Source organism: Schistocerca nitens, chromosome 5 (assembly GCF_023898315.1).
Source record: "Schistocerca nitens isolate TAMUIC-IGC-003100 chromosome 5, iqSchNite1.1, whole genome shotgun sequence".
NCBI classification, from domain to species: domain Eukaryota; kingdom Metazoa; phylum Arthropoda; class Insecta; order Orthoptera; family Acrididae; genus Schistocerca; species Schistocerca nitens.
The window spans coordinates 95,897,959-95,918,443 of record NC_064618.1 but is presented as its reverse complement, the minus strand read 5'-3'; the positions used below and the strand labels follow the sequence as shown (position 1 = coordinate 95,918,443).

The 20,485-nt window shown below is 43.4% G+C and overlaps 1 protein-coding gene across 1 annotated transcript in view; it reads left to right on the top strand.

Moving 5' to 3' along the window:
• Positions 1 to 20,485, top strand: part of LOC126259441 (transcription initiation factor TFIID subunit 1) — a 230,279-nt gene that overhangs the window by 25,185 nt on the left and 184,609 nt on the right. The window contains exons 3-4 of the mRNA XM_049956255.1: positions 5,994 to 6,212; positions 9,864 to 10,046. Coding sequence (XP_049812212.1) covers positions 5,994 to 6,212; positions 9,864 to 10,046 — 402 coding nt within the window. The remainder of the gene's footprint in view (positions 1 to 5,993; positions 6,213 to 9,863; positions 10,047 to 20,485) is intronic.

The window sequence follows — 20,485 nt, the reverse complement described above, 5'->3', positions numbered from 1 at the left end:
CTTCTATGTTACCACCTGGAGTTTGCTTTCGGCACTTACTCCAGTGGCTTAACTTCACTCTACCTGCAACTTTCCTGGTGGGTGTAAACCCTTCACCATATTGGCTTCATGAAGGGGCCTGTGTTAACCTTGGCCTTCATTCGCTTCCGAAGGGCACTACTCCAGACTCGCTCTATTGCCTTCAGTTTCACGACCTTCGCATTGAACTTTGTGATGGTACCTTTGTGTAGACTGATGGCTGTCAGACTGACCGTACTGCTGGGTGTGCCTTCGTCTCTGGCACCCACGTCTCTCAATATTAGCTTCTGGCACACTGCTCAGAATTTACAGCCAATTTCTTCACTCTGTGTCACGCCATGCAGTACATCCGGCAACACAGCCTTTTCAATTGTGTCCTCGCTCAGACTCTCTTGGCGCCCTCCAAAGTGTGTGTGTGCTGTACACCTTCCATACATTAGTGCAAAAGGTCCAGGAAAACTTTCTCACTCTTGGTGGAGCCACTGTGATGTTTACTTGGGTTTCTGGTCATGTCTGTCTTCGAGGGAACGAGGCTGCTGCCAAGGATGCAGTCCTTGTACCTCAGCCCACAAGTTCCTGTATTCCCTACAATGATCTCTGTGCTGCCATGCCATCTGTCGGGAGGTGGTGTCCCTTTGGCGTCACCAGTAGTCCTCCCGTTGTGGGAATAAGCTCTGGATTATTAAGCCTTTTCCAGCGGCTTGGACGACCTCTTCTCGGCCCTCCCACCGAGAAGAGGTTACTTTAACTAGATTACCTATTGGGCACTGCCTTTTTAGCCATTGTGATTTGATAAGTGGCACTCCCAGCACCACTTTGTACACATTGTACCCAAGTTTTAACTGTCTGCCATTTCCTGATGGAATGCGCATTTTTTAACCGTTTACGTTCCCGTTTGTGTTTGCCGTCTGAGTTATCAGTCGTTTTAGCAAATGGATGTGCAGTCTGTTGACCGCGTTTTATTTTTTATCCGTCAAAGCAATATGGAGAAGGCCATTTAATTTTTAGTTTTGGACCTCAGTTTCTGTATGGTGTCTTTCCTATCCCTTTCTCCACGTCCCTGTCTTGTAACTGTCTTCTCTTATGTCAATTGGGATTGATGTATAGTCATTTTTAAACGCCTCTCTGTCTTCTTGTTCTATAGTTTTGACTTGGGCACGTATGATCCCCGTTGTTTTTGTGCCCTAAAACAAAACAAACAAACTTCATCCCAATCCTCTGCTCCAGGGCCAAACAATATTCTCATTCAGATGTTTCAACATATTTCTTTTGTGGACAAGCACTTTCTGCTTCATACATACAACCGCATCAGGGCAGAGGGCAGGTTTCCCAGATGCTGTCTGAAGCCACTGTAATTCCCTTACCTAAGCCCTGTAAGGACAATCACCTTCCTTCTAGCTACCGCCCCATTTCTGTCACCAACTGTGTTTGCATGGTAATGGAATGTATGATTCATGCCCGGCTGGTATGGTCGCTCGATTGTCATGATTTACTAACCACTGTGAAGCATGGATTTCGAGCGTGCCGTTCTGCAGTTGACCACCTCGTCACTTTGTCCACCCATGTCATGAATTGTTTTCTGCTGAAATCCCAGACTGACCATGTTTTTCGATTTGGAGGAAACCTACAACACCTGCTGGGGGAGTGTTATCCTCCATACTCTCTTCACGTGGGTCTTTTGTGGCCACATGCCCCTTTAAAAGACCGAGTTTTCAAGGTACATGTGGGTTCTGCCTTGTTGGAAAAAGGTGTGCCTCAGGGTTCCGTCCTGAAAGTCATCCTCTTCGCCATCACCACTAACCATATAATGGCCTTTTTCCCAGCGGGCCCCCTTTTAGTTGACAATTTTGCCCTTTATTGTAGTCCTCCATGGACTTGTGTCATTGAGCGGCACCTTCAGCGATGTCTTGATCGTCTTTACCAGTGGAGCATGGCTTTCGTTTTTCCACTAACAAAACCGTTTTTGTGAATTTCTGGTGGCATAATTGGTTTCTTCCATCGTCTTTACACCTTGGGCCTGTTGCTCTTCCATTCGTTGAAACTATGAAATTCCTGGGGCTCAAGCTCGATAGGAAACTTTGTTGGTCCTCCTATGTGTCTTAAGTGGCAGCCCACTGTATGGGGTCCCTCAATATCCTATGTGTCCTCAGTGGTACATCCTGAGGAGCAGATCAAACCACTCTCCTCTGTTTGTACTGGTCCCTTGTCCGTTTGAAACTCGACTATGGGTGATTTGTTTATTCGTCTGCACGTCCTTCCCTCTTATGCTGTCTCAGCACTATCCACCATTGTGGCATTTGTTTGGCCACTGACACCTTTTACACTAGGCAGGTTGAGAGTCTGTATGCATCATCTGCCGAACTACCACTGTCCTACAGCTGTGACTTTCTCCTCAGCAGATAGGCATGCCTTTTGTCTGCCATGCATGGCCACCCATCCTATGCCTCCTCTTTCAATGACTCCTTTGATCACCAGTATGGGGTGCCTTCCTCTTCTCCGTTACCTCCTGGAGTTTGCTTTCGGTTCTTATTCCGGCAGCTTAGCTTCGTGCTACCTGCCACTTTCCTGATATATGCAAAACCTTCACCACCTTAACTTCATGCGGCGACCTGTGTTCACCTAGGCCTTTGGTTGCTTCCTACCAACACTACTCCAGCCTTGCTCTTTCGCTTTCAGTTTCACGACCTTCGCATGGAACTTCATGTTAGTACCTTTGTGTACACTGATGGCTCCCGGACTGATCATGATGTTTGGTGTGCCTTTGTCATTGGTACAGACGTTTTTCGTATCAGCTTCCAGAACACTGCTCAGTATTTACAGTAGAGCTCTTTGCCCTGTATCAGGCCACACAGTACATTTGGTTCCACTGGCTTTTCAATTGCATCACCTGCTCTGACTCTCTGTGCCCTCCAAAGCCGCTATGTGCTGTACACTGCCCATTCCTTAGTGCAATGGGTCCAGGAAAGCTGTCACTTGCTCACTATTGATGGAGCTACTGTGATGTTAATGTGTGTTCCTGGTCACTTCGGTCTGACAGGAAATAAGGCTGCTGCCAGGTTGCAGTCCTCCTACCTCAGTCTGCTAGTTCTTACATTACCTCTGATGATCTCTGTGTTGCTGTCTGTTGGGAGTTTATGTCACGTTGGCCTTACCATTGGTCCTCCCTTCATGGGAAGAAGCTCCTTGTTATTAGGCCTCTCCCTCGTCTTGCCATGACGAGATCATTTTAGCAAGGTTGTAAATAGGGCGCTGTTGTTTTAGCCATCACCATTTGCGAAGTGGTGGTCTCCCACCACTTTGTGCTCATTGCGCTCAACCTTTGACGGTCTGCCATTTCCGGCACATTCTCGTTTGTGTTTGCTGTCTGAGTTATCGACCGCATTTTACTTTTTATCCATTGTAGCAATATGGTAAAGGACATTTAATTTTATCTCAGGACCTCCCGTTCTCTATGGCATATTGTATAGATCTTTCTCTATGTCCCTGTTTTTAGCTGCCTTCCCTTCCGTCGATTGGGATTAATGTGTAGTCATTTTTAACTCCTCTCTTTGTCTTCGTGTTCTCCAGTTCTGACATGGACGCATATGACACTGGTTTTTGCACCCTAAAAGAAAGCAAAGCAAACAATGCAGAAGGTCCAGGCAAAAGAGATGCCTAGATTTAAAAGTTAAATGATGCATTAACAAATCTAGTCTTTGAGGACAACATACAGGGTTCTATTACTTAAGGAGTCTTGGAGGCACTCACATATCTATGAACCTATTCTGTATACTCATGCCTTTGTTATCAGTCTGCTGTGGGGCACCATGTCAAGCACTTTGTGGAAATGGAATAGGAATATGGAATCTACCTGTTGCCTTTCACCCATGGTTTGCATAACATCATATGAGAAGAGGGCAAGCTGAGTTTAACATGAGTGATGCTTTCTAAATCTTTGCTGATTTTTGAACAGAAGCTTTTCCGTCTCAAGAAAAATTTTTGTATTTGAACGGAGAATATGTTCAAGAATTCTGCAGAAAACCGATATTAAGGATTTTGGTCCTAATTTTGTGGGTCAATTCTTTTACTTTTCTTGTATACAGGAGTCAGCTGCACATTTGTCTAGCTTTTTTTTGCATAAGTATTACAGCCTTCATCCATTTGAACCTACTTTGCTTACATTATTCATGCCGAGGTCTTCCTGTACAATTTTCACCACCTATGCTTCCCTCCATTACCAAGTGATTATTTCTTGATGCATCAAGATATTTCGTATCAGCTGATATCATTTTTAATCAATTTGTATATTTTATTTTCTTCCCAGTTCAATTCAGTACCTTCTCATTACAGAAAATAACCTCCACAAAAGACTTCCAAACATTTGAAGTTGTATTTGATCTTAACAAATTACTCTTTTTCATCAATGCTTTTTTTGCTGTTGTTGTCTTCTTTTTATATCATCTCTACTTCAGCCATCATCAACTATTTTACTGCTCAAACAGCAAAATTTATCAACTGCTTTTAGTGTCTCTTTTGTAATGTACTTCTCTCAGTGCCACCTGATATGATTCAACTACACCTCATTACTCTTGTTTTACTTACATTGATTTTGATCTTATAACCTCTTTTCCAGGCACTATCCATTCTGTTTACCTTCTCTTCCAAGTCCTTTGCCATTTGTGACAGAATTACAGTCTCATCAGCAGATCTCAGAAGTTTTTATTTTTTCTCTTTTCAGATTTCTTCTTAGTTTTCTTGATTGCTTACTCAATGTACCACTTGAATAACATTAGGGGTAGGCTTCAATCTGGTCTCACTCCCTTCTCAACTACTGCATGCCTTGCATGACCTTTGACTGGTGCAATTGCAGTTTGGTTTCTGTACAAGTTGTAGATAGTCTTTCACTTTCTGTATTTTATCCCTGTGACCTTCAGGATTTCAAAATGTTTATTCCAATCAACGTTGTCAAATGCTTTCTGTAAATCCATGAATTATGTAAATGTGGGTTTGCCTTTTTTAAATCTTATCTTTTAAGATAATTACTAGAGTCAGTATTATTGGAGCATCCCTGCATTTTTCTGGAACAAAAATGGATCTTGTCCCAGTTTTTTTTTTTTTTTTTTTAAATTTCTGTCAATATTTTGTAACCATAAATTACTGAAAGATGGCTTGGTTATATTTACACCTCTCGGCACCTGCCTTATGTTGAATTGGAATTATCACATTCTTCTTGAAACCTGAGCATATTGCATTCCATTTGGAATAGTTCTGTTGTGATATGTATTCCAAAGGCTCTCAATGATTCTGAGGGAATATTGTCTACTCTGGGTGCATTTATTTTCTTGACTTAGTGCTTTCAGTGCTGTTTCAAATTCTTCTCACAGTATCATATCTCTCATTGCATCTTCATTGTTTCTATGTCCTTTTTTCGTAATATTGTCTTCAAGTTTGTGTATAGCATGGCATTAGAACAAAAAGCACAATTTCTCTCAAGTCTGTCTCTCATTTTTTCCCTGTCAATTTCCAGCAATTAATTTTTAGTGTTCTGAAATCTTACCTATTTTCTCACTCCACATACGCCTCAGTTAATCTCAGTTTTAACAATTTTTACTTCTGTTTTCTTCTTCTCTCCTCCTTCTCTCCCTTAGAATTTCATTTGTTCAGCTCTATAGACAACAAGGTAATTGCTGACTTTTGAAGTATGTATTGCATTAAGTCAACCAGTAGAATTTTAGTAGATTAACCAGATATACGTATAATGTTAAATTGATTTTACTGAAATACTTATTGATGTTCTGTTGTTTATTATTGGACATTTTTGAAAATACGCAGATTGTTAAAGATTCGTTGACACCATGAGCAACATGTGGGATCGTGTAGTCTGTGAATACGTTCAAACTTTGTTTAATTGTGATAGTGTTAACTATATTATGAGAAGATATTGTACTAACAACCCCAAATAGTAAAAACTGAGTCTTAATTAACTCTTTTGCCAGGTTCTACGATTTTCTCGCCTCTTTGGACCAGGAAAGCCAAGCAGCCTGCCTCAGATTTGGCGTGGTGTTCGGAAGCGGCGCAAACGTAGGAAACAGCAGTTGCAACAAGATAATTCTGATTCAGGATCAGATCAGGATAATATACATGAAAGGAAAAGGGGATGGACATTTAATTATGGTCCACCTCCACCTCCAGAGATGTGTGAGTCTGATGATGAGGTGAGAACAAAATTCTGTAATTCCTATCTAGCCATATGGAATTAAAAAAATAAAGAAGAAGAAGAAGAAGAAAAGAAGAAGAAGAAGAAGAACAACAAACAGAAGCTTGATGTGACTTACCAAACGAAAGCGCTGGCAGGTTGATAGACACACACAACCTGCCAGCGCTTTAGTTTGGTAAGTCACCACTTCTTTGTTTTTAGATATATTTTTCCCACGTGGAATGTTACACAATCATACACACAAAATTCTGGCTTTCGCAACCAACGGTTGCTTCATCGGGAAGAGGGAAGGAGAGGGAAAGATGAAAGGATGTGGGTTTTAAGGGAGAGGGTAAGGAGTCATTCCAATCCCGGGAGTGGAAAAACTTACCTTAGGGGGAAAAAAGGACAGGTATACACTCGCACACACACCCATATCCAACCACACATACACAGACACAAGCAGACATTTGTAAAGGCAAAGAGATTCGGCAGAGATGTCAGTCGAGGCAGAAGTACAGAGGCAAAGATGTTGTTGAAAGACAGGTGAGGTATGAGCGGCGGCAACTTGAAATTAGCGGAGGTTGAGGCCTGGCGGATAACGAGAAGAGAGGATATACTGAAGGGCAAGTTCCCATCTCCGGAGTTCTGACAGGTTGGTGTTAGTGGGAAGTATCCAGATAACCCTGACGGTGTAACACTGTGCCAAGATGTGCTGGCCGTGCACCAAGGCATGTTTAGCCACAGGGTGATCCTCATTACCAACAAACACTGTCTGCCTGTGTCCATTCATGTGAATGGACAGTTTGTTGCTGGTCATTCCCACATAGAAAGCTTCACAGTGTAGGCAGGTCAGCTGGTAAATCACGTGGGTGCTTTCACACGTGGCTCTGCCTTTGATCGTGTACACCTTCTGGGTTACAGGACTGGAGTAGGTGGTGGTGGGAGGTTGCATGGGACAGGTTTTACACCGGGGGCGGTTACAATGGTAGGAGCCAGAGGGTAGGGAAGGTGGTTTGGGGATTTCATAGGGATGAACTAAGAGGTTACGAAGGTTAGGTGGACGGCGGAAAGACACTCTTGGTGGAGTGGGGAGGATTTCATGAAGGATGGATCTCATTTCAGGGCAGGATTTGAGGAAGTCGTATCCCTGCTGGAGAGCCACATTCAGAGTCTGGTCCAGTCCCGGAAAGTATCCTGTCACAAGTGGGGCACTTTTGTGGTTCTTCTGTGGGAGGTTCTGGGTTTGAGGGGATGAGGAAGTGGCTCTGGTTATTTGGTTCTGTACCAGGTCGGGAGGGTAGTTGCGGGATGCGAAAGCTGTTTTCAGGTTGTTGATGTAATGGTTCAGGGATTCCGGACTGGAGCATATTCGTTTGCCACGAAGACCTAGGCTGTAGGGAAGGGACCGTTTGATGTGGAATGGGTGGCAGCTGTCATAATGGAGGTACTGTTGCTTGTTGGTGGGTTTGATGTGGACAGACACGTGAAGCTGGCCATTGGACAGATGGAGGTCAACATCAAGGAAAGTGGCATGGGATTTGGAGTAGGACCAGGTGAATCTGATGGAACCAAAGGAGTTGAGGTTGGAGAGGAAATTCTGGAGTTCTTCTTCACTGTGAGTCCAGATCATGCAGATGTCATCAATAAATCTGTACCAAACTTTGGGTTGGCAGGCCTGGCTGACCAAGAAGGCTTTCTCTAAGCGACCCATAAATAGGTTGGCGTACGAGGGGGCCATCCTGGTGCCCATGGCTGTTCCCTTTAATTGTTGGTATGTCTGGCCTTCGAAAGTGAAGAAGTTGTGGGTCAGGATGAAGCTGGCTAAGGTAATGAGGAAAGAGGTTTTAGGTAGGGTGGCAGGTGATCGGCGTGAAAGGAAGTGCTCCATCGCAGCGAGGCCCTGGACATGCGGAATATTTGTGTATAAGGAAGTGGCATCAATGGTTACAAGGATGGTTTCCGGGGGTAACAGATTGGGTAAGGATTCCAGGCGTTCGAGAAAGTGGTTGGTGTCTCTGATGAAGGATGGGAGACTGCATGTAATGGGTTGAAGGTGTTGATCTACGTAGGCAGAGATACGTTCTGTAGGGGCTTGGTAACTAGCTACAATGGGGCGGCCGGGATGATTGGGTTTGTGAATTTTAGGAAGAAGGTAGAAGGTGGGGGTGCGGGTTGTCGGTGGGGTCAGGAGGCTGATGGAGTCAGGTGAAAGGTTTTGTAGGGGGCCTAAGGTACTGAGGATTCCTTGAAGCTCCGCCTGGACATCAGGAATGGGATTACCTTGGCAAACTTTGTATGTAGTGTTGTCTGAAAGCTGACGCAGTCCCTCAGCCACATACTTCTGACGATCAAGTACCACGGTCGTGGGACCCTTGTCCGCTGGAAGAATGACGATGGATCGGTCAGCCTTCAGATCACGGATAGCCTGGGCTTCAGCAGTGGTGATGTTGGGAGTAGGATTAAGGTTTTTTAAGAAGGATTGAGAGGCAAGGCTGGAAGTCAGAAATTCCTGGAAGGTTTGGAGAGGGTGATTTTGAGGAAGAGGAGGTGGGTCCCACTGTGACGGAGGACGGAACTGTTCCAGGCAGGGTTCAATTTGGATAGTGTCTTGGGGAGTTGGATCATTAGGAGTAGGATTAGGATCATTTTTCTTCGTGGCAAAGTGATATTTCCAGCAGAGACTATGAGTGTAGGACAGTAAATCTTTGACGAGGGCTGTTTGGTTGAATCTGGGAGTGGGGCTGAAGGTGAGGCCTTTGGATAGGACAGAGGTTTCGGATTGGGAGAGAGGTTTGGAGGAAAGGTTAACTACTGAATTAGGGTGTTGTGGTTCCAGATTGTGTTGATTGGAATTTTGAGGTTTTGGGGGGAGTGGAGCTGAAAGTGGGAGATTGAGTAGATGGGAGAGACTGGGTCTGTGTGCAATGAGAGGAGGTTGAGGTTTGCTGGAAAGGTTGTGAAGGGTGAGTGAGTTGCCTTTCCGGAGGTGGGAAACCAGGAGATTGGATAGTTTTTTGAGGTGGAGGGTGGCATGCTGTTCTAATTTGCGGTTGGCCTGTAGGAGGATGCTCTGAACAGCTGGAGAGGGAGAGGAAAGATTGAGGACTTTTATTAAGGATAGGAGTTGACGGGTGTGTTCATTGGCTGAGTTGATGTGTAGGTGAAGGATTAGGTGGGTGAGGGCAATGGATTGTTCACCCCTAAGGTAAGTCTTTCCGCTCTTGGGATTGGAATGACTCCTTACCCTCTCCCTTAAAACCCACATCCTTTCGTCTTTCCCTCTCCTTCCCTCTTTCCGGATGAAGCAACCGTTGGTTGCGAAAGCTTGAATTTTGTGTGTATGTTTGTGTGTCTATCAACCTGCCAGCGCTTTCGTTTGTATGGTCAAGAACAGTTCAGAGAAGCACACATTTGAAGTTAACAGTTTCGTAATATAGTTACTCTGATGTACTGTTTGTCCTAAGCAGGCAAGATAATACTGAATTGTAGTGGTTCTTTCTACAATTGTGAACAATTACTGTGGGCATTGCTTAGATGAATGGATTACAAGCTCTCTTAGAATACAATGTATAAATTTTTAAGTGGGTGTGTAATTCACAGAAATTCCATTTGATAAGTTTGGTTCAGGAATATAAACAAATTAGGAATGCATCTTTATCTTCAACAGGAAAAACTGTTATGCCCTGCAGAAGACAAATCACAGGGGGTGAAACAAGATGATGGTGATAACAACAACATGGGGCCCAGAGTTGCAGACTGGAGATTTGGACCTGCTCAAGTCTGGTACGACATGCTGGAAGTTCCAGAAACTGGAGAAGGTTTTAACTATGGCTTCAAAGTTAATGAAAAGGTAGTTTCCTATTTTAGGTAGTTATATAAAAATTGGCAAAGTTTTAGAAATTTTTATACATCTTCCTGATTCATTTTGAAACTACAAGGGAAGAATGTTATATTTCTTTTCAATATGCTTGTTGTTGTCCAACCTAACATTAATTATTTCCAACTTTAAAGCTCTCTGCATGTTTTAGCACTTTTAGTTTGCATATTGAGTTTTGTTGTTTACCAACTTTCCATGTAATTCAGTTTGAAGAACAACAAAATCCTAAATGAAATAATTAACTATAAGTTTGTAACTGGTCATGTCACTCTTTATCTTTGCAGCATACTATTTTATTTTATTAATTTCATTTGTGTTAGAAACATCTTGGCTTAATATTTTAGCTTGTGCCATGACCAGGCTGGTTAGATGCACACACACTGCAGGATGTTTCCCATGCTATCATATGCCCGTTGCAAATGTGAAGAGGAGACTGAATAGAATTCACTATACTCAGCAGGGCTAGACCCTGAGAATGCATGCTGGTACTGCTAAGTGTTTCATCATGCATGACCATGCACAACAAGGATGTATAATTTTACTCATACTTTAAGCGCCTAGTGGACAGATTTACACGCTGAAATTTCCTGTAAAAGTCTCTAAACAAATAACTAATAAAATGACGTAGTTAATAAGTACCTATTGATAAGTTACAATCATTGTCAAGAAGTCTGACTAAATGTAAATGGTTTATAATGTCAAGAATGTTATTCCCCTTGTTCCAAATCAACAACTGCATTCATATCTGTACACACTCAAATTTTTCTGCTTTATTGGTGTGGTCACTTGTCAGATACAAGCAGAAGAAAGTAATATGTCACTTGGTTCTTTTTAGAACACACCATATCAGAATTTTAAAATGAAGCCTGATTTTGATGCACACTGCCTGTGTTGTACCAGCTATTACTTCAGTTCAGTGAGAATATCCATTATACTTTTGTGTTGAATAAATCCACAGTTATGATGAGACACATAGCTTGTCTTCAGATCCTTGCTATTGCCTCAATTAATCACACCAGTCACGGATTCAAGACACTCAAGAATCTGTTAAATGAGTTACATCCTGTGGGCTGAATTATATATCTATAATATCAGCAATACAGATAGCCGAACCGTAGGTGCAACCACAATGGAGGGGTATCTGTTGAGAGGCCAGACAAACGTGTGGTTCCTGAAGAGGGGCAGCAGCCTTTTCAGTAGTTGCCGGGGCAACAGTCTGGATGATTGACTGATCTGGCCTTGTAACACTAACCAAAATGGCCTTGCTGTGCTCGTACTGCGAACGGCTGAAAACAAATGGAAGTTTCCATAATATTTCCTGAGGGCATGCAGCTTTACTGTAAGGTTTAATGATGATGGTGTCCTCTCAGGTAAAATATTCCAGAGGTAAAATAGTCCCCCATTCGCATCTCCGTGCAAGCACTACTCAGGAGGACGTTGTTATCAGGAGAAAGAAAACTGGTGTTCTACGGATCAGAGTGTGGAATGTCAGATCCCTTAATCGGGCAGGTAGGTTAGAAAATTTAAAAAGGGAAATGGATAGGTTAAAGTTAGATATAGTGGGAATTAGTGAAGTTCGGTGGAAGGAGGAACAAGACTTCTGGTCAGGTGACTACAGGGTTATAAACACAAAATCAAATAGGGGTAATGCAGGAGTAGGTTTAAGAATGAATAGGAAAATAGGAATGTGGGTTAGCTACTATAAACAGCATAGTGAACGCATTATTGTGGCCAAGATAGATACGAAGCCCATGTCTACTACAGTAGTACAAGTTTATATGTCAACTAGCTCTGCAGATGATGAAGAAATTGATGAAATGTATGATGAAATAAAAGAAATTATTCAGATTGCGAAGGGAGACGAAAATTTAATAGTCATGGGTGACTGGAATTCGGCAGTAGGAAAAGGGAGAGAAGGAAACTTAGTAGGTGAATATGGAATTGGGGGTAAGAAATGAAAGAGGAAGCCGCATGGTAGAATTTTGCGCAGAGCATAACTTAATCATAGCTAACACTTGGTTCAAGAATCTTGAAAGAAGGTTGTATACGTGGAAGAAGCCTGGAGACACTGCCAGGTTTCAGATAGATTATATAATGGTAAGACAGAGATTTAGGAACCAGGTTTTAAATTGTAAGACATTTCCAGGGGCAGATGTGGACTCTGACCACAATCTATTGGTTATGACCTGTAGATTAAAACTGAAGAAACTGCAAGAAGGTGGGAATTTAAGGAGATGGGACCTGTATAAACTGACTAAACCAGAAGTTGTACAGAGTTTCAGGGAGAGCATAAGGGAACAATTGACAGGAATGGGGGAAAGAAATACAGTAGAAGAAGAATGGGTAGCTTTGAGGGATGAAGTAGTGAAGGCAGCAGAGGATCAAGTAGGTAAAAAGACGAGGGCTAGTAGAAATCCTTGGGTGACAGAAGAAATACTGAATTTAATTGATGAAAGGAGAAAATATAAAAATGCAGTAAATGAAGCAGGCAAAAAGGAATACAAACGTCTCAAAAATGAGATCGACAGGTAGTGCAAAATGGCTAAGCAGGGATGGCTAGAGGACAAATGCAAGGATGTAGAGGCTTATCTCACTAGGGGTAAGATAGATACAATCTACAGAAAAATTAAAGAGACATTCAGAGAAAAGAGAACCACTTGTATGAATATCAAAAGCTTAGATGGAAACCCAGTTCTAAGCAAAGAAGGGAAAGCAGAAAGGTGGAAGGAGTATATAGAGGGTCTATACAAGGGCGATGTACTCGAGGACAATATTATGGAAATGGAAGAGGATGTAGATGAAGATGAAATGGGAGATATAATACTGCGTGAAGAGTTTGACAGAGCACTGAAAGACCTGAATCGAAACAAGGCCCCAGGAGTAGACAACATTCCTTTAGAACTACTGACAGCCTTGGGAGAGCCAGTCCTGACGAAACTCTACCATCTGGTGAGCAAGATGTATGAAACAGGCGAAATACCCTCAGACTTCAAGAAGAATATAATAATTCCAATCCCAAAGAAAGCAGCTGTTGACAAATGTGAAAATTACCAAACTATCAGTTTAATAAGTCACGGCTGCAAAATACTAACGCGGATTCTTTACAGACGTATGGAAAAACTAGTAGAAGCGGACCTCGGGGAAGATCAGTTTGGATTCCGTAGAAATGTTGGGACACATGAGGCAATACTGACCCTACGACTTATCTTAGAAGCTAGATTAAGGAAAGGCAAACCTACGTTTCTAGCATTTGTAGACCTAGAGAAAGCTTTTGACAATGTTGACTGGAATACGCTCTTTCAAATTCTGAAGGTGGCAGGGGTAAAATACAGGGAGTGAAAGGCTATTTACAATTTTTACAGAAAGCAGATGGCAGTTATAAGAGTCGAGGGGTATGAAAGGGAAGCAGTGGTTGGGAAGGGAGTGAGACAGGGTTGTAGTCTCTCCCTGATGTTATTCAATCTGTATATTGAGCAAGCAGTGAAGAAAACAAAAGAAAAATTCGGAATAGGTATTAAAATCCATGGAGAAGAAATAAAAACTTTGAGGTTCGCCGATGACATTATAATTCTGTCAGAGACAGCAAAGGACTTGGAAGAGTAGTTGAATGGAATGGACAGTGTCTTGAAAGGAGGGTATAAGATGAACATCAACAAAAGCAAAATGAGGATAATGGAATGTAGTCGAATTAAGTCGGGTGATGCTGAGGGAATTAGATTAGGAAGTGAGACACTTAAAGTAGTAAAGGAATTTTGCTATATGGGGAGCAAAATAACTGATGATGGTCGAAGTAGAGAGGATATAAAATGTAGACTGGCAATGGCAAGGAAAGCGTTTTTGAAGAAGAGAAATTTGTTAACATCGATTATAGATTTAAGTGTCAGGAAGTCATTTCTAAAAGTATTTGTATGGAGTGTAGCCATGTATGGAAGTGAAACATGGACGATAAATAGTTTGGACAAGAAGAGAATAGAACCTTTTGAAATGTGGCGCTACAGAAGAATGCTGAAGATTAGATGGGTAGATCACATAACTAATGAGGAAGTATTGAATAGGATTGGGGAAAAGAGAAGTTTGTGGCACAACTTGACTAGAAGAAGGAATCGGTTGGTAGGACATGTGTTGAGGCATCAAGGGATCACAAATTTAGCATTGGAGGGCAGCGTGGAGGGTAAAAATCGTAGAGGGAGACCAAGAGATGAATACACTAAGCTGATTCAGAAGGATGTAGGTTGCAGTAGATACTGGGAGATGAAGAAGCTTGCACAGGATAGAGTAGCATGGAGAGCTGCATCAAACCAGTCTCAGGACTGAAGACCACAACAACAACAACAACAACAATATCCTTTCATGGAATTTCAGCCTGGCATCTGTGTTGTGTAGCCCTTTCACTTTAATTCACTCCTAGATAATTAACAGTTGTCACTGATTCCAGTGACTGACGTATGCATAAGTGATTGAAGGTTATACGATTGGCAGTGAATGAGCCATGTGAGAGAGAATTTGGTGATGTACCAAATGAAAATACACACGTTGGTACAGTGGTGGGTTCTTTGCTTTACTCCTGGAGGGCATCAAGTGAATACTATAACACACAAAATATTAGAGCATTTTATTATAATGTAGACAAGATGAATTAGTTAGCTTTTTTTAATCATATTTCAAAGGAATGTCATGGGTATCTCACCATTGATGTATCATTTGATACTGACAAGATACAAGTCTCTTCTCTGAAAGCATAATTGACAATAACACTTATATCCAGTGTTCACACCTTTGGCCTAGTAGAAAAACAGTGTTGTTGTATTCGTGTATGATCATTGTCTGGGCTAAGAGATACTCTGCTAAGTCGAAAGTAAGAGAGCGAAAGCGGTGGCATATTGAAACACTTGTAGGTATGGCTACCCAGTGTTGCTCATTTGTCCATGTGGATAACAGCGACTATCCTCATTTGTGGTTTCATCCGTAGCTCGTGGTCTAGTGGCTTGCATTGCTACCTCTGGATCACGGGGTCCCGGGTTTGATTCCCGGCCGGGTTGGGGATTTTCTCTGTCATTTCATTAACATCATCATTCATGACAGAGGCTGGCTTGGACTGTGTAAAAAAAAATTGGACCATGTAAAAATCGGTACTTTGTACGGGTGCTGATGACTGCGCAGTTGAGCGCCCCATGAACCAAACATCATCATCATTTCTGGTTGTGTCGTGATGTACCAGACTGGCATTGGCACCTCGGTCTTTAAACGACACCATGTGTGGCAAATGTGCTGCATGTCGTGGGATGTGATGGCGGCACACTTGGCATGGTTAGTGCACCAGTTGGTACCTTCGAAGGAGCTGATTAGGCTGACCTCACTGAGCTACAAATGCATAGGTCAGTTTTGAAATACTGTGCAGTTTTGCTTATTAGGGACTGGAAGAGCATCCTGTAGTTGAGCTTGTTGATGCCACTTATTCAAGGCATTCTCTTTCTTGCCTGCTAGGCAGTGAACTGCTTAAGCACCTCCTTTCCACTCATTGACTTGTGGGCTATCTCCTGTGTGGAGGCTTAGTTGGAAGTAATAGAAATATCAGTGATGATGGCCATGAATATCTAGGAACACAAATCTGAAAAGATTAAGTTAGCGTTACCACATAATGACATTCTACAAGCAATGCTGTATGAGCTGTAGAAAGACGTGTAGGAAGAAAAACCTCCTGGAAATGAAAATGTTTCAATAAAATTGTTTTTGTTGATTGTGTTACACAACTTTGATAAATTTTAGGAGTAAACCTTCTTCAGCAAAGAAAACACACACACATCCACCCAAGCAAGCACACCTCATGCACACTTCACCACTATCACCAGCAGTTCCGACCAGAATGCAACTGTCACATGAATAACAATCTGGAGTGGGACGAAAAAGGGGGAGGGATAGTAGGGTTTGGTGGGGGGAGAAATTAGCGCTGCCTGGCTGGTCATGCAGGGATTAGATGGTGGCCTAATTAGACTGCCAGACTGCAGCGTCAGGTGGGATGTGGGAGGAAAAATGTGGACTGGAAAATGAGAGGAACAGGAAAGGGGAAAGGATGGGCAGTACACAGTGAGGGTGTTGAATATGAAAAGGGAGGAGGTGATAGGATCCAGGAGTGGAAACTGTTGAGTGAAGTGTTGTGGAGCAGTAGGTTACTGTAAGTTGAACTGGGATAATTTCAGTACCTGAGAATGTGTTATAAGGATAACTCCCATCTGTGTCATTCAGAAAATCTGTTGGTGGAATGGAGGATCCAGATGGGCTGTGCTGTAGACATTGAAATTAAGCGTGTTTTGTCCAGCTCCATGTTGTGCCACAGAGTGGTCTGCTTTGCTCTTGGCCACAATTTGGTGGTGGCTGTCCATCCTGGTATTCAGCTGGTTAGTAGTCATATATTATCCTTTGAAGGGAAGGTATATAAACAAATCTGCAGCACAGCCGTGGGTACCCAAATGGCACCCTTCTGTGCCAACCTTTTTATGGGCCATTTAGAGGAACCCTTCCTAATTCCACGAAACCCAAAACCCGTGGTCTGGTTCAGTTTCATAGATGATATGTTTATGATCTGGACTCATTCCTTTACAACCTCAACACCTTCTCTCGTGTCAACTTCACCTGGTTCTCCAGGTTCTCCTCAAAGCAGAGTGCCACCTTCCTAGACATTGATCTACTCCTCCGTGATGGCTCCAACCACATGAAACCCACCAGCCTCCTGCCTTTTGACAGCTGCCGTCCCTTCTATACCAACAAATCCCTCCCATACAACCAGGCGACACGGAGATGGCTTATCATCAGTGACAAGAACTCCCTTTCTCAGTATACTGAAAATCTTACCTAGGTCTTCACAGACAGGCACTATCCCCTGGACCCTGTCCACCAACAGATTTCCCATGCCATTTCCCCCACACACCCCTAATCCTCCCACTACACCCAAGAACTGGTTGGCTGATTTGGGGGAGGGGACCAAACAGGGAGGTCATCGATCCCATTCCATTAAGGAAGGGAGGGGAAGGATGTTGACCATGCCATTTCAAAGGAGCCATCCTGGCATTTGCCTGAAGCAATTTAGGGAAATCATAGAAAACCTAAATCAGGATGGCCGGACATGGAGTTGAACCGTCATCCTCATGAATGCGAGTCGAGTGTGCTAACCACTGCACCACCTTGCTTGGTACAAAAAAGTGACTCCTTCATCACCCAACACCACCCCAGACTGGAACAATTGAACCACATCCTTTGTCAGGGCTTTGATTATCTGTCACATACCCTGAAATGAGGGAACTACCAAAGATCCTTCCCACCCCTCCTAATGTGGAATCCTGTCACCCACCCATCCTGCACAATATCCTAGTTCATCCCTGTGCCACTCCCAATCCCAAACCCTTGCCACATGGATCATATCCCTGTGGAAGACCCAGGTGCAAGACCTACCCAACTCACCCACTCAGCACTTCCTATTCCGGGAGATCCAGGTGCAAGACCTGCCCAACCCACCCAGCACTTCCTATTCCAGTCCTCTCACAGTCGTATCATACCCCATCAGAGACTAGGCCACCCATGAAATTAGCTGTGTTGTTTATGAGCTCTGCTGCAGCCATGCACGCATGTAAAACACCTGCTTTCAACAAATATTTCTATTGAAAATGGTTTCTGCTCAAAACTAGTTGTACAGTTTGCGAATGTGGGTAACTGAATTAATAGTCTATGAGAAGAAATAGTTAGGTGTGTGACATATGGACGTTTGAGTCTGTGAAATGTGCTTGGATAGCCTAAGGGGTAGGGTGAGTGCTTGCGATAAACAAGAAATCCATGTTCGAGTCCCATTCTTACACAAATTCTCAAGTCATGTTAGATAGTACATCTGTACATGTTGCAGCTAAATTGCCAGAACTCTCTGGGATTTTCGGATAGATCCTGCAGCAGGATCTGACTGTGAATGGTGTTATAGGCTTGATTTGTAGTATATCGTATGGATGCCTAATTTGCCATTAACTTCCTCTGCATTCATCTTCAGTAGAAACATTGTATTAATCATTGTTTTGTGTCATCCCCCAAATAGATTTTTAAACCATTGTTTTATTCATTATTTGATACATACTTTTGTAGAATTTAACTTGTGGTATGTCTGAGCTTTAACTGCTACTCTTAACAAAATATTTTCATTTGTATTGTTAAGTAGAGCCTTATTGATTGTCTATCATTTCTGGTAAATGTAAGTAATCTCTTGTCAGAAATTCTCTCCTTTGGCAGCCATCGTTGCTGTGATGATGAAATCATGGTCACTGATCCAAGTCTCTTTGATAGTCATCTTTAGGAGGTTGAGATAGTTCGAAGCCAGCAAGCATAAATTATTTCTCTCATGTTTGAGCTATCAAATTAGTTGCTTGAGGCAGTTTTCTGTTAATGCATTCAATATTACTTCACAAATCTTTGCCCACAAATGCTGATTATTCTTGTCCATGTGAATTTGCAACAGGCAACATGTTATCAAAAATTTGTTCTTTGGGTTTCAGCTGACTTTCAGTTACGAGTCTTATGGTGGATGACAGTTTTGTTACAGTGTGTTCAGTTGTATGACTTGACAGTGGATGTTTTGGTAGTTAATAACAAAAATTTTAATTTCAACTTTCTCCATACTTGATATCTTGTTGCTTTTAATAATTGGTTTCTCAGTTTCCGGTGTCTCAGTGTTTTGCCTAATATGAAAATCACCCATATGTGCTCTATAATCTGAGTGATCTTCTTCTATTTATATATCCAACATTTTAGTGTCTCCACAAAAATGGAACATTATTTTTAATGGTCAACATACTGCAGTACAAACCGGTCCAAAAGTCCAAAATAACAGCAAAATCATATGTAGCAAACAGTGCATGGCTTGAAATGATGGCAACATCATCTACTGCAGTGACCTGACTTGATTGTGGTAACTATGCTTGCTTCACACATGATTCACCCTTGAAGTCCTCCTGCAGGTACAGGGTAAGAATAGGCCCGAGGTATTTCTGCCTGTCGTAAGAGGCGACTAAAAGGAGTTTCAACCATTTCGGCCTTCAATGTGATGGTCCCCATTGGGGTTTGACCTCCATTTTTCAAAATTCTACAGAAGTACGAGCCTTTTGGGGAAGGACACCTTACGTGGTGTATCACCGGTCCTCAGTGCACTAAGACCTCGGCACTCATCATCGTAATGGCGTCGTAACTGCACCCACTGTTCATCAATTTGGGCCTAAACACCTGATGGGTTGCACAAGTTATGCCCATAGTGCGTCCCCATCTGCACCTACGATCATGATGGACTTTCCATGGCACCCGAAATCCAGCACGGTAGCCAGCCCGTTGTGGTGGGGTCGTCATGTACCCTCTAGGTTGTAGCCCCCTGACAACACAGGGATTGTACTGCCGATTCCTGAGCTGCACCATCCCCACATCAGCCAAGGAATAGATGCCCGTCTACCTGGGGCATCAGGACTCCCGGCAATGGTCATCATGCCAGGTGGCCCTTGCTGAGGCTGGGTGGCGCCCATGGGGAGAGCCCCTGGTCGGAGTGGGTGGTATCGGGGCGGACGTTTCGCAGATGAAACGTCAACATGCATCAGGTCGCTCTGCGGCCGCATCTTCTAAGAGGAAAGGTTCTGTCTCTGGTTCTGGTACTTCTGCCTTTCCCCCCTTGGCCACTCCCTGGAAGGAAGGACAGGAACGCCGGCTTGGGGCAAAATACTTCCCCCGCTATTTAGTCTGTTCTCGGACTGCTGGGGGGACGTTTGCCACCTCCAAGCACCTGTTCTTTGTACAGCATATCGAGGATATCTTCGGAGAAATCGAGGCTCTTAGTAAAATGCTTTCGGGGTCCATTCTCATAAAGACCACCTCCGCTACACAGTCGGCGGCGCTCCAGGCATGTGACCGACTAGGGGACATCCCAGTGTCCATTGTCCCACATCTGGCGCTCAATAGGACGCAGGGGATTATTTTCCATCGGGACCTCCTGCTGCAATCTGATGAGGAGCTCAGGGCCAACCTGGAGCGCCGTGGCGTGCATTTCATCCGGCGAGTCCAGTGCAGCCCCAAAGATCGTTGCGTCGACACTGGGGCCTTTATCCTCACCTTCGAGGGGGATGTTCTCCCGGAGAAGGTAAAGGTGATGTGCTACCGGTGCAACGTGCGACCTTATGTCCCGCCTCCTATGCGATGCTTTCGATGTTTGCACTTCGGGTACATGTCGTCACGGTGTGAAGCTGAGCCCCTTTGTGGTGATTGTAGACGTCCTCCTCGTGAGGGACATATATGTACCCCACCACCTCGATGCGTCAATTGTCCTGGCCTCCACTCGCCTAGATCTTTCGACTGCCTCGCATATCAGAAGGAGAAGATACAAGAATTGAAAACCTTGGACC